The sequence below is a fragment of the Lonchura striata genome, chromosome 5 (genome assembly GCF_050655825.1).
Source record: "Lonchura striata isolate lonStrDom1 chromosome 5, ASM5065582v1, whole genome shotgun sequence".
NCBI classification, from domain to species: Eukaryota; Metazoa; Chordata; class Aves; order Passeriformes; family Estrildidae; genus Lonchura; species Lonchura striata.
In genome coordinates, this window is record NC_140707.1 from 52212035 (window position 1) to 52226497 (window position 14463).

Sequence of the window (14463 nt, forward strand, 5' to 3'; positions counted from 1 at the left end):
GATTTATGCTAGTCACCATTTTCATCAGCTTGCTGTCAATATGAAATTGCTATTCATAAAGTGTATGTTTCAAAATGAGTGGCAAAATATTCAGGGATACTGGGAGGAGAGTAATACAATGTGAGCTAGATGACTTGGTAAGTACAGCTCATTTAAATGAGCTGTGTTCCAACATCCCATTGTGCAAACTCATATATCTGTAAGCAAAAAATGTGGGGTTAAATACAGGCTGTGCTGGGAACCAGTGGCCCTGAAAAGGACCCATGAGGGTTATGAGAGACAAGGAGCTTAGGACAAATTTATTGTGCTATGAAGTAACAAAAAGTCTCATGCAGGCCATGGATGTGGAAGAAGGGATATGGTGAACTCTAGAGGGACTCTTGTCCTGGTCTTCAAGTTTAAAACAATTCTGGAAGGTAGAAGAGGGTTAAAAGACTACAAAGGTAAGATAAGGCTATCATTAGTTGGAAGTGTAGGGGAAATACAATAAGTTGATTTGTTTTGTGGTGAAGTTTAAGAGGTAAATGTTACTATTGCCAGATTAGAATGAGGTTAACTCCATTTATCTGCTCTTCGACATTTAGTATATTTTGTTCATTAGAAGAAATTGAGAGGCGATTTGTACAAATTAGAAATGGAAGATATTAAGCCACTCCTTAATCTCATAGAGGAAAGCAATGCTATTACAAGTAGTGGAAGTGGAAATTAGGGAAATTCAAATGAGAAATTAAGTTGAAATATTTAACAATGAGAGTGTTTAACCTTTGAAAAACTGTGGGAGGTGCTCACTTTTCTATCCCTTATCCTCTTGTAATCAAAGCTGAAATCTTCTGGGAAGAGATAGTTTCATTATTACCAGACCTGCTTTGGGCAAGCCTGAGCAGCCAGGGCCCATACAGGAACAGTCAGAAGTGGTCACAGCACCAAACCTGAGTTCAAGAAGCATCAGGACAATGCTCTCAGGCACGTGGTGTGATTCTTGGGGTGTCCTGTGTAGGGCCAGGTGTTTGACTCAATGATTCTTGTGTGTCCCTACCAACTTAACTTATTCTGTGCTCCTCACGAAAGAAACATTAGGCAAGGAATGTTTCTAAGAATCTGAAATGTATCTTCCCCAGATATAAATCTCTCTCTAAGACAAAAAGGATTAATTCCTTTCTGTTTTCATCAGGATATTTTGGACAATATCTTTCTGCACAATAGTGATATCAAGTTTCCATATGCATCTCTATTCACAAAATGATCATGCCAAAATGATCCTCGGTAGAATGAATAAGGAGTTCAGGCTCTGTAGAGGTCTTGGCATGGTTGGGAGCAGAGACATTTTTAGTTTGATGAGAATATCACAGCTGGTTTTAAGAACATATTTCTGATGCATTCTGAGAAATCTTTTGGGGTAGGTTTAGGCTATTAAATCCTCTGCACCTTTTTTATCTAATTCAGCACTTTTCACATTTGCAAATCCAGAATTAAATAGTTCATGAAATATCTTGTAACAAATGAAGATGATGATACAAAGTAATGGAATAAGCTATTGTTAATATCAGATATCTGTATGCCTACCAGTTGCTGCACATACTCGGATAAAAATGATCAAAATAAACAACACTTCTTAACTCAAGAGGTAAATTCTGGACAGGTAAGATGCTAAACAGTGAAATAGAAGAGACTTAATTTGATGGAAAGGTTCAACCACATCAGCAACCCCTGTACTTCACATTCCCTTAGGCATTACAGGCAGCATTCAGAAGGAATAATTATACCTGGGAAAAGAAGATCAGAAGGTTTATTAGTGGCTTTGTAAAAAAATCTTTACATTCTTCAAGCCATGTCTATGTCCTCTGGAGCGACTGAAATGAAGGCTGGTTTAATTTCTGTTATTTGTTGCATATTGTAGAAAAGTATACTTTCTCAGGCAAAAATGTTCTCATGTACCTCTGTAAAAACCACAGACTCTGGGGGTGTTTTGCAAAGGTCTTGGAGCATTTCACACAGGACATGTTGGTCACTGACACTTCCCAACAACCTGCAAGAAGTGGAGTGTCCTTTAGGCACCAACAGCTTTAGCAAATAAAGTAAGGGGAAATTCCTTTGCCAACAGAAATTATGAGAGAGAAGTATGGAGGTGGCATGCAATTGTCTAAACTGATTCCACACAACAAGGTTGAGCAGAGGCCTTGAAGGAACAAAATACTGGTAGAAGTGGATTTTGCTGCTTGTGTAAAGCCCTGCTCTCCAAGGAGCACATCAGTTTCCATTGTCACATTCAGACTTTGGTGACTACTGAGTCACAGGGGCTGAAGGACCTTGGGCTATGGGCATGCTTTTGTCAAGACATGTTTTATTAAATAATGGCTCTGAACAGTACGATTGGTAAGAAGAGGCTATTTTAAAATTTTATGGCTTCCAGAATCAGCTCTGAACTTTCTATTGCTAATATAAAGGCGAAACCTGCCAATATCCATTTAAGTTGGACCAAAAATTAAAAAAAACCCCAAAACCAAACCAAACAAACAAAAAGCCATAGGATGATCTGCTTTCTGGGACTGTTTTGTTCTCTTTTCCTAAGTCTCCTCTTCATACATGAGGAATATCTATTTTAAGTGAGCCTTTGCAGATATCTTGTCATGTTCTTCATCAAAGTGAATCTGAAAAAGACATCGATTCTCAACAGGGAGGGCTGATGCTGACCTTCTGTCCTCTCTTCAGGCAGTCTGGCTGCTCTTGCTGCTCCAGTGCTTGGGACAGAGAGGCTGAGCCTTTGGGTTTGGATCTGCATTTCATGAGATTCACACCTGGGATGCAAATGTCTTCAACAGGAATGAAAAGGAAACGCTTTTCACAGTTTGTCTTTCACAGCAATTTGGGGTAATCTGAGATTTAATTTATTCACCAGTTGAAAAGGGAAGGGAAATCAAGCCAGCATCTTTCTTTCAAGCCAAGGTTTTTCTTGCATAGCCCCGTGCAGGCGCACACAAAAGAGCTCTGATCACTCTAACTAGGTGCTTGTTCTAATTATAGAAAGATTTAGCGTTGGTTACATAATTGCCCACTGCACAGCAGCACACGGCATTGTTATGCTACAAAAGCCTCTTTTTTGTTCCCCTCTCTGCAGCAGACCCAGTGTCAGCCTGTTTAACAGAAAGCTGCAAGGAGCAAAATAACTCTGAAGAAACCTCCCATAGCTTTCCCAGGAGAGGCCAGCAAAAAGCAGATGCTGACCTGCTCCCTGTGCTGGGAGCATTGCCAGCGTGTGGGATCTGGCCATTAACACAGAGGATTGATAGCCCGGCCAGCAGTCTTTTAAGCATCCCGGGTAGAAGCAGTGGGCTGTGGTCAGGAATCAGTGGTTGTGCTGATGTTAGAGTTGCTATTTTTGATTTTTATATGCAATAGCACAGTAGCTTTAAATGGACAGCCCTCTATTATGCCCACTATCAGCCAGAGCCATGGACGTTGTGAATTTGCAAACACAATAATCTATTGCAAAACTTACATATGCTTTAGCAGACACAAGAACAGTAGACCTTTTCCCTGTATTTTTAGGCTTTTTAAATTATGTGATTCAGAGTTGTTACTTCACGTTCAATCTGTATTTATTTCTCTCATTTCCTCAGCAATATATCAGGTGCACATCTCCCTGACTTTTTATTTTCTTCCTCTTTCTCCTCCAATCCGTGAAGCTTCCTTCCAAAAAATAGTCTTTCCTACATAATTTGTAATCGTCCAAGACTAAGCTGCGATGCTTCACTGCTCCCCATCAGTTCAAAAGCTCCCATCTGTCCTAGAAGGGAGAGAAACTTATGGGATTGCAGCCAGTTTAGCCATCATATGGCTGATGCAGCAACTGGCCACGTGGGCCCTGTATCCTCAGTGTGCTAGCAGGGTAATCACCCTTATCTCTGCCCTTCATAATTTGTAGCTGCTTTGTTTCTTAGAGATGATATTTAGCAGCAAGCCCTCACTGTGCAGGCATACACATTAAGGTCTGCAGCAGAGTACAAGTGAGGAAAACAAAAATGAAGTGAAGCTGGATGGAAACAAAAGGGGTACTGTGGCAGCTTGACTCTATCTGGATGGCATGTGCCAACCAATGCTCTTCTGTCACTCCCCTCAGCTGGACAGGGAGAGACAACAACAAAAGCCTCACGGGTTGAACTAAAGACAGGAGGAGATCACTCACTAATTACTGTCAGAGGCAAAACATGGGAACTGGGGAAAATTAAATGAATTTATTTTTAATTTATTACTAACAGATCAGAGTAGGATAGTGAGAAATAACCCCAAATTAAAAAAAAAAAAAAACCACATTATTTTTTTTTTTTAAAAACTCCCTTCTTCTTGAACTAAACTTCACTCCCAATTTTCTTTATTTCCCCTCCATCAGAAGAGCAGGGTGACAGGGAATGGGGGTTGTAGTCAGTTCATCTCACACAAATGTATAATGCTGCTTCTTCTATCATGGGGTGGAACACCTCACACTCTTCCCCTGCTCTGTTGTGTGGTCTCTCCTCTGGAGAATTCTCCACAAAATTCTCCAATGTGAGTTATCCCCATAACCTCCAGTTCCTCATGAACTTCTCCAGCATAGCCTCTCCAAAGGGTCACAAGCCCTGCTAGCAAATCTACTCCAGTGTAGGCTCCTTTTTTCATAGGTCCACAGGTCCTGTCAGGTCCTTCTTTAAGGGGTCACCAGGTCACAGCCCCCTTTGGGCATCCACTTGCTGCAGTGTGGGGTCCTCCACACACTGCAGGTGGACATCTGATACACCATGGCCCTCCATGGGCTGCAGGGGCACAGCTGCCTCATCATGATCCTCACCACAGGCTGCAGGGGAATCTCAGCTCTGGTACCTGGAGTACCCTGAAATTAGCTCAGCTGGTCCGAGAATAGTGCTAATAACACAGAGGTTGTGGGATTGATCCCAACGTGGGCCATTCACTAAAGAGTTGATGTTCTTTCTGGGTGCCTTAGGTTATTCTGTGATCTGAAAATAGCCACCTCCTGCCTCTCCTTCTCCACTGTCCTTGGTGTCTGCAAGAGCTGTTCCTCTCACATATTTCCATTCCTTTCTTCTCTGACTGCAATTAATTCTGCACAATAACTTTTTTCTCTTCTTAACTATGCTATTGCAGAGGTGCTACCCCTGTCACTGACAGTCTCAGCCTGGGCCAGCAGCAGGCCAGTCTTGGAGCCCTGGTGCTGGCCCTGTCACACATGGGGGATGTTTCTATCAGCTTTTCACAAAAGCCACCCTGTAGCATCCTCCACCCCCACAAAAAAACCTTGCCACACAAATCCAATAAATGTTCCCTATATTATGTTGATCTTTTAGGAAAATATTTAACCACTGTCCCACAGCCAGGGAGAAGGTAGTTAAATCACCTTTACAGCACTTTTTAACAGGGGTGAAAAACCTATACATCCAGGAAGAGAGACTTGGGATCAGGATGTTTTCTGGAGTGCAATGTCATGGTCTCCTGAGCTAGTAAAGGAGACAGGGAGCAGAATAGCCCTCCTGTAATCCAGGAGGAAGCAGTTAGTGATTTGCTGAGCCATTTAGATGCTCACAAGTCCATGGGACCAGATGAGATCCATCCTAGGGTGATGAGGGAGCTGGCAGATGAGCTTGCAAAGCTGCTCTCCATCATTTACCATCAGTCCTGGCTTCATGGGGAGGTCCCAGATGACTCAAGGTTACCCAATGTTAACCCATCCAAAAGAAAGGCCAAAAGGAGGCTCTGGGAAACTACAGGCTGACCTCAGTGCCTGGCAAGTTTATGGAACAGATAATCTTGAGTAAAATCACACTTCACCTACAGGACACCCAAGCAATCAGACCCAGCCAGCATGGATTTTGAAGGGGCAGGCCTTGCCGGACCAACCTTATTTCCTTTTAGCACCTGCCTGGTACATGAGTGGGAGGCTGTGGATGTTATCTGCCTGGTAGGCTCTGGAGCACAAGTCCCATGAGGAGTGGCTGAGGGAGCTGGGGTGTTTAGCCTGGAAGGAGGAGGCTCAGGGTAGACCTTATCACTCTACAACTACCAGAAAGGAGGCTGTAGCCAGGTGAGGGTTAGCACCTTCTCCCGGGCAACCAGCAATAGCACAAGAAGACACAAGATGTGGAAGGGGAGGTTTAAGCTGGACATTAGGAAGAAATTCTTCACTGAAAGGGTGATTAAATATTGGAATGGGCTGCCCGGGGAGGTGGTGGAGTCACTACCCCTGGAGGTGTTAAAAGACTGTATGTGGTACTTAGTGCCATGGCCTAATTGACAAAGTCAGTTAGGTCATAGATTGGACTCAATGATCTTAAAGGTCCTTTCCAACCTAGTTGATTCTGTGAAATAGAATGTGAAATTTGATTTAAGTGTGAAATTTAATTTAACTGTAAAATTTGTTTTAGAGCACATAAAATGGGTTTTCTGGGAGGCCTCACTGACAAAGTGAGGTTGCGTTACCTTGCAGTTACTGAACGGGAGTTACCTGGCTGCAATCCTGCAATCCACGGGGCGAGCCGCGCACTTCCCCGCAGCAAGGGCGAAGGCGTCAGCGCGGCGCGGCGCAGCGCTCCCCCCGCCGGTCCCCCGTGGGTTCGCCCAAGGACCGCCCCTTGCAGTCCCACCGCGGCCCCGCGCCTCCGAGCTGCCGCGAAGGGAGACTACGTTTCCCGGCGTGCCGCGCGGGCCAGGGCCGTACCGTGTGCGAGGCGGAGGGGGGGCGGCGTGGGGCGCGCGCGGGTTGAAGTGCCGGCGCGGCGGTCGGTAAGTGCCGCTCTGAGCGCCGGCGGAGCGCCCGAGCCCTCGCAGCCCCCGCGGCCGCCTCGGCCCGTGCCGGGACTCCGGGCCGGCCGCGAATGCCGGCCGCGAATGCCGGCCGCAGCTGCGGCCCCGGCGGCGGGGACTCGGTAGTCGCGGGGCTCGGCGAGGCCGGGGCTGTTCGTGGAGGCAGGAGCGGCGCGGGGCGCGAACGCCGCTCCAGGAGGCCCGGCCCGGCCCGGCCCGAAGGAGAACCGAGAGCAGGCGGCGCCGGCCCCTCGTGTCCTTCACGGGCAGAGCTCGGGCGCGGGGCTGGGGCCGGAGGGGCCCGGCCGGGGCTCGCAGCGGCGCTGGGTCGGTGCCGCTGCCCTCGGGGCGGCCAGCGGCGCCGCCGCTCCCCGGGCCTCGGCAGGTGGCCGTGGGGTCACCTTCGGGGCTCCGCCGGCAGCGGCACCGGCCCGGCTGGGAACACGAGAGCGTAGCTCGAGCGTGAGGGAACTCGGATGCGCCAAGTTGGGTGAAAGTCAAAGAAGTCACCTCACTTTGGTGAAAAAAGAGCTGGAGGTGATCCATCAAGGCAGGGCTTAATAACGAGAGGCAGTGACATCCCAAGGCTTGTTTCACAGCTGACAGGGCCCTTAAGATATCCCTAGGGGTGTCATAATGGCTCATTTACATGGAAAAGGCTCCTCTATACCTTATGCAAAACTTTGAAATACAATTTACTTTAGAGAATTCTATTTCTGTACCTCTTATTGGAGGGGTTTTAGTTATTCCCTTTTTATTGCTACAACATGCTAAGCATGAAAACAGGAACTTTCTTGCTGAAAAATTCAGCTTTGCTGCCTGTTTATTTGCTACCTAAAGTTCTCATCTTCTGTTTGTGACGTACAGCTGGCGGGTATGGCAATAGATGTGATGTAACAAACTGCAGATTATACCTTCAGGTAGGAATAAGATACAAGAACAGATGGACCTGCATCCTGCTTTCAATAAAATGTTATTTTAGTAATTGAGAAAGTAAAGGAAAAATAATGAAAAGAGAAGCATATTTTCTGTTAAGAAAATGTTGCTGCACCTTTCACTTTTCAATAAATTAAATTTTGCAGAAATATACAAGGAGCACAGAAATTACTTTTGAAGGTGACAAAGAATACAAGAGATCTCTGTACAAAAAAAAGGATTGGTCCTGCTGGAAGAAACCCCAAAAATTTCTAGAATTACAATGAGGCAGGGGAGGGAGGGCAACTTTTTATTGGAAAAGTGCGTGTACATTTGGCTGCAGTCAGGAGCCCAGGTTTATTTTCTGTTGATTTTGATCATAGACTCAAAGGAGTCCTGGTCAGCCAGCTACCCATTCTGACATAAGAAAGAGCTGGGTTGCTACAGGCAGCTGTGACAGGCACTGACAGAATATGTCTCAGCTTTTCTGCCTCAGTTACCCAGGGTTTGTAAGGAAATAATAAAGTTTAGCTAAGGTTCATGTACAAAGGTCTCTTGTGTTATATTAGCTTATTTTGCTGATTGTGTTCTTGTGAACTGTTTTTGAAAGACTTGACCTGTGTCACTGCATGTGTTTTTTGGTTACAAGGCTCTGAGAGAAAAGGCACAAGCCAGACTGACCCTGCTAAAGCTTCACAATGAGAAGTAGGCAAGTTTCTCAGTCAAGCCTAGGAGTGGGAGGATTAGTAGACTCCATCTTGATGGGGTAAGAGCCTGGACTGTGTCAAGGGTGCTCTTGAGAGCTTGCAGAAAAGTGACAATACCTTTTGATTTGTGGTAGAAGCAGAAGGAATGTCAGTCATACTTTCTGCACAGTACCAGCCATAGGGAAAGAAAAATGTACCAAATTCGCTGCTACGTTTTTTTTTATCTCTGAGTCCTCTACGGTGACATAAAGAAATGGAAAAAAATATATTTAACATGTAATGAGTTACATGTTTATGCTACTTTATATACTGCAAACAATCAATGTAGTGATCCAAAGTGCTTAGTGTGGGAAATGTGTTCATTCCCCACCCTTGTCCCACAGAAAAAAAGTGGTTGACAAGTGTCTCACCCCAGGCCTGTATTGAGCCTGTGATAGAGCTAGGAATAGGCTGTAGATTCCTGCAGATGACTGTTGTGCCAGTACTCCCTGCCTGGCACTTGAATGGGATGGTGATAATGAGAAAACAAACCTCACTTGGTCACTGATCAGGTCTCCCATCTGCATTCTCTGTGGTTGTCTGGCACCGACTGCTGGAGTGGCATACAACCTCCTGGGATGCATTGCCTCTTCCTAGACCACTCATCAGTGTGGAACTTTTAGAACTAGCCTGGCAGAGTTTCTTACAAGCTTTGGGTGTTCTTGATGTTGCAAGAACTCTTTTTAAACCTGAGTTTTTTATATCATCTGTTGTCCCCTTAAAATCTGCCTATGCTGTGATAGTGTCAAAAATTTGTGTTGAAGAACTGCCTGTTGATAGGATCAGAATTGACTTTTGGTGATCTTGTGTTTCTGTCTGTCCACCTGTTGTGTCTCCTTGAAAAGCCTTTGGGATCCTGAACAAATGTTTTGTTGCATTTATGCAAGGTCTAGCAGTGAGTTACTTCTGGATTTGTGGCCTGTAGACACTGTTAAGAATTGCAATGAGCAACTTACCCTCAGTTGCTGGGCGATTGTTTGAGCTCTTGGCTGGGGCCATTGCTAGCAATGTGTCATTAGGAAAGGAGCAATTAAAACTTGGATTGTCAGGTCCTCTGGGGCTGTGGACATCAGATCACTATGTCCTTATCAGATGTTACAGTTGCTGTTTTGTATCTTGGCAGAGTTCTCCAGTCATGGCACTAAGGGCCTTGAAATTTGCCTCATTGACAGCAGCTGCTTCTGGCATCTATCTGTATGGAAACAAGTTCCTGGATCCTAATGATTTTGGAGTTGTTCGTGTGGGCCGAGCCATTGCCACTGTAAGTTCTACCATAACAATGTGCAGGAAGATTCCTAGATGGGTAAGGGAATTGAAGTTCATAAGAACTTGTGATTTTCTGCATTCCCTGTCTGCATTTTTAGCTGGCTTAGGAAATCAGAATGTCTGTTGGGAGCTTTTCAAGTTTAGACACTGTGGGGGAGAAAGGAGGTGGAAGCACATAAGGAATACAGCTGTTGTTAGCACATTTTGGAAAGAGGAAAATGTAGATACCGAGAGCTGTGTCTGCTTCCCTGGATAGGGTGGGATCTTCAGAGGAAGGGCTCACATTGGGCCCACATTTTCATCAGCCACCCTTCAAGGGCAGTTGCCTGTCCAGGTGTGGTGTGCTGTCTTGTAAGAGTGACTTAGATCAAACCCTCTTCTCTGCATATGCCATTTTTACATTTTGTTATAAGTATCTTGGTTGTGTTGATAAACTAGGGTAACCATTACACTATGACCCTTGGTATGAGATTTGGGGAGAGAAGGACTGGTGTTTTGAGGATCATTCTCAAAGCAAGAATAAAGTGAGGATGGTTGATGATGTACTTCTGAGATTAGAGTGGTTTCCAGAAGTGTAAAATGAATGCTATGTCTGTCTAGCATCACTGATATTTCTCATAAAACTGGGAATGGAGACTGCTGCCTTCTCCTTGACAGTGTTCACTGATGAATCCATGAGCACCCAGGAACATGGAGAGCAGAGACTCTGGAGGGGTATCAGTCTCCCTGCACCTCACTTGCATTATATATCTGTCACTTCAGGCCACAATCTCCATCATTTACAGACCCCCAGTGGTAAGCAGCTGTCTGTCTGCATTTTCTGTGACTTTTAAGGACTTTGCTAATGAGTTTTACAAGGAGTCAACTCCTGAGGGCAGATGCAATAAGAAACAAGCTCTGTGGGTTGGCTCAGGTGCCATGTGCGTGCAGCATCATAAACTATTGTGAAAAATGAATATTTATTATGAAAAGGTGAAGGCAGACGTACAGACTGTAATCTTTCCTTCTTACTTAACAAGTGCTAAGCTTCATGCTCTGTCCCTAACCATAAGGTAGTGCTGTCTGGTGGCAGGGAGCAGCTCTTTCCCTTTTAAAGCACAGCAAATTGAGTAATGGAGAGGGAATACAGTTTCTTGTTGCTGGAGGAGAATCTGTTATTTAGGGTGTTTGGGTTCTCCAATGTGTCCTTGAGTTCTGCCTGCTTGACTAGTGTTTCTCAGTCTTTCCTAAGCCACTGCTTTTGTGGTAATCTACTGTTTAAGACAAAAAATAAGTGAGAAGTTCCAGTGATGAGGCTGTGCAGTTGGTCTGTGTTTTGAGTGATGGTAAGGGATTACGTTACTGAAGAATAGGAAGTAGGGGAATGGTAATATTCTTTGCTTTAGATGGTGGCAAATCACAGGCATACCCGACTTTCATGTTCTCTGCCTTCAGGGAGGTCACAAATCATTGGCTATAAAGTGCTTCACTGGTCCTGCTCTTAAATGCTTTACAGGGTTCTGCACCCATAGCTGCAAGCAGTGACCCCAAAACCAAGTTACCAGTGCTCAGTCTCTACAGGCAGCACAGACTGAGCACTGGTAACTTGGTGAGGGCAGCATGTGTTTAAATCTGTGTGTATACTTTTAAAAAAGAATGTTTTGTCCCTTTCTGAATTACCAATTTCCTCTGGTATGTATGACTGCATGTGTTTGAGTTGCTTTTGAGAGATTCTTTAGTCTTGCTGCACCAGTGACCTCTGCCTTCCCTGGTCATTTTTGGACACTCATCTGAGCACAGGCAGCTTGAACTGCTGTCATTCCTTAGCCATGGACCAGGTGAAGCCAATAGAGCAGTCATGTTTAATTCTAAGAATGTCAGCTTTGGGATTATTCTTTTTGCAAATGAAAGATAAATCTCTGTAGCAAACAAATTATTTCGGATATTAGTGACATCTACACAGACCTAAAGTATCTGTCCTTCAATCTAGCCCTGCCCTGGCTTCTTACCTGGATGCTTGATTTCATCATTGAACCATAGCCAGGCAAAAGCAGACTGTAATGAAGAGACTGCAATTCTTAAGAGCTAGTAAGTTCAGCAGCAGCAGACACAAAACTTTAAGACAAGTTACAGTGGGGCAAACAAAACAAAAGAAAAGCACATGAGGATCAAGGAGCCTGATATACAACTATGAGACTCTGGACAGATTTCATATGAGTTTGTTTAGAGAGATTTGAGTCTGGTTGTATTTTAAACACGTTGGTTCAGTGGTTCTTTGCAGACTCCATAAGAAACTTGATGAAGCTCACTAGTGGAAAATTTCTTTTTAAGCCTCTGTTTAGTGAACTGGCTCTTATATATGGGTAGACAGCTGTTCAGGGGCAGCATTGTGCTATGACTTGGTAAGATCTGAGGATAGGTTTAGGAGCAGTGGAAGAGTACAGTGTTGAGAATTCATTGATACCAAATGGGACATTTAACACTGGGCCAGATGCAAGCTCAGTGAAAGTAATTTGGCATTTGTAAAGGGAGTGATTGGTTGATTATGTATATCTTTTTATAACTCTGAGCTTCAGTCTCACGCTGTAACATGAATGACAGCACTAGTCTTGGATGAGAATGAAGTCAGTGGCGTGGGCATCATCACGTTGCAGAGCGTTTCTGTATTCTGGTAAAATTAGAAGCTGGCAGAGCTGTTGTGCATTTGCTGTATTCTTTTGAGAGTATACCAGTTGTTTTGGTTATGTGGAAGGAACATTCTGTGCAGTAGCTAGACACTGGGAGGGATTTGGCAATGTCAGAGTTGCCTATCAGGATCATCATAATATTAATTTAGTGTTTAAGATTACAGTGTAATTAGCAACCGCTTAATTAATTCCATCTCCCTCTGTAATACAGGCCAATCTGTTAGCTGCTTCTTTTTGAGTTGGAGGTGATAATTACCCTTGTGGACCAGAGATAAAATAAGAACCAACTCAAGCCTTGATGCAAGACTGATTCGAACCTCCCTCCACTTCAAAGTTGTTCTTTGAGGCTGTGAAGATGCTTTGAAAAATTTTTCTTCTGTATGGTCTCTGTAGCTGTGCAGCTCCTCACTTTACCAGGGGCAAGAGAGCCTGAAAAGCAAGAAAAAAAAATTTGCTGTGTTCAGTTTACAATTTGGAAATCAGGAAACACGAGAAACCTAACCTCTACAAGGAGGGAGTGTGTCTATTTGTTACTGATTCCTGGCTTGATCCATTCTTGGATGCATTTCTGAGCTTTTGACTTTTTTCCCTATTGTCAGTTCCACTGGCTTTGTCTCAAGACAGGTTTGCTTCCCTAGCCTCCCTGATTTCATTATACATTGACTGTACTTTGTGCCCTTCCTGGACATGTTTATGGTAAAAGGTGGGGCTAGTATCCTGTGCCAGAGGAATGTTACCCCTTCTGTAGGGAGATTTGAGGAAAAGTGCCTTTCAATGGGAGTTAGACAAATGGTTTTTCATGGCAAGGATCTTGAGGTTCAAATGGCACATTAGTGGACAGGCTCCTCTAGGTGTATGCTCCCTTATCTCCCTCCAAACATGACTTGTATGTTTCTCTCCCATTCACTGATGTTCTGACTGTGGAAAGAGAGGGACTTTAGTGACAGGAATTGTGAAATACCCTAGATCTATTTTCAGAAATCACTAAGTCACTTAAGAATATAATTCCATTGTCTGTGGCAATGTCTAACTAACAGGTTTGAGGCGGATCCCATTGAGCTGGATCCTGGTTTCATAATTGGGTATTCAACCCTTTGGCCCCACAGTCCTTTGTGCAGTTGAATATCCCCAAAAGTACTGCTGCTTGTGCTAATCTGAATTTGTCTTCAGTCACTCTGTTCCCTGCTGAACCTCTACCCAGAGCAAGCTGGTTAGGCAGTTTGGAGCTATGAAGTGTGGGATAACTGATGGGGCACAGAGTCTGGATGACCTCTGTTACTAGCAGGAGACCTTACTGTGGAAGCCCCACATGGCTGACTGGAGATGGGAGTGTGCTGTGCAAGGTGCTGTACAGAGATTAGGAAAATGCTTTGAGCATCTCAAATACAAGATAATATAGGAGTGTCAAGTGTTGCTTACACATAGCTACATATCAATGATGCCCCTGCACTTCTTTTTATAAGTGTTCATTGAAGTGCAATTATTTTCATTTAATTTATTAGTGAGTCTGCTGCCATAGGCTTCACTGTGGAGCCTAAGGTACATGCATTCTCTTTAACAGAAGTCTTATTGTTTTGGTAACTGTAGAGCTTGCTCAGCATTTCTGGTTTCATTTGCAGACAGCAGTTATCAGCTATGACTACCTCACCTCTCTTCGGAGTGTCCCGTACGGATCAGAGGAGTATGAATTCCTCAAATCACAGGTAGGCAATAGCACTAAACTACATTCCTTGGAAACTGCAAGGTTTGGATGTGTTGCTGTCATGCTGTCAATCTTAATAATTCAATATGCTTTCTTCCAGATTGTTAACAGCAATATTAGATAACAACTCCATATTAGGACTTGCATTGTGCAATGGAGAAGGTCCTTTGTCAAAGGTAGCCATATGCATTCAGTGCTCACTTAAGTCCAGTAGAGGCTCAAGTCCTTGGGCTCTGCTGCCAGATCTCTGCTGCCCAGACTGGTTGTGTGGTGGTCAGCTGCTGAGAGTGGCCTGGCAGTGCTTTCTTATTCTACATGTTGTTTGGTAATGGCCATAACATGACAGCTGACTGATTTAATTAAAGGAGTGTCTTGAAAA

The 14463-nt window shown here is 44.4% G+C and overlaps 1 protein-coding gene across 13 annotated transcripts in view; it reads left to right on the forward strand.

Annotated features, from left to right (window-relative positions):
- The first annotated feature begins 6731 nt into the window (after positions 1 to 6731).
- ADCK1 (aarF domain containing kinase 1) overlaps positions 6732 to 14463 on the forward strand; it is a 106886-nt gene continuing 99154 nt past the window's right edge. For 3 of the 13 annotated variants that reach the window (XM_085580592.1, XM_021542837.3, XM_085580594.1), the window contains exons 1-3: positions 6732 to 6768; positions 9574 to 9753; positions 14002 to 14085. In XM_085580592.1, coding sequence (XP_085436718.1) covers positions 9586 to 9753; positions 14002 to 14085 — 252 coding nt within the window. In that variant the 5' untranslated portion in view covers positions 6732 to 6768; positions 9574 to 9585. Of the gene's footprint in view, positions 6912 to 7150; positions 7710 to 8353; positions 8471 to 9572; positions 9754 to 10359; positions 10512 to 14001; positions 14086 to 14463 lie in introns of those variants that run through there. The other 10 variants (XM_021542834.3, XM_085580593.1, XM_021542838.3 and 7 more) reach the window with 7 other exon arrangements.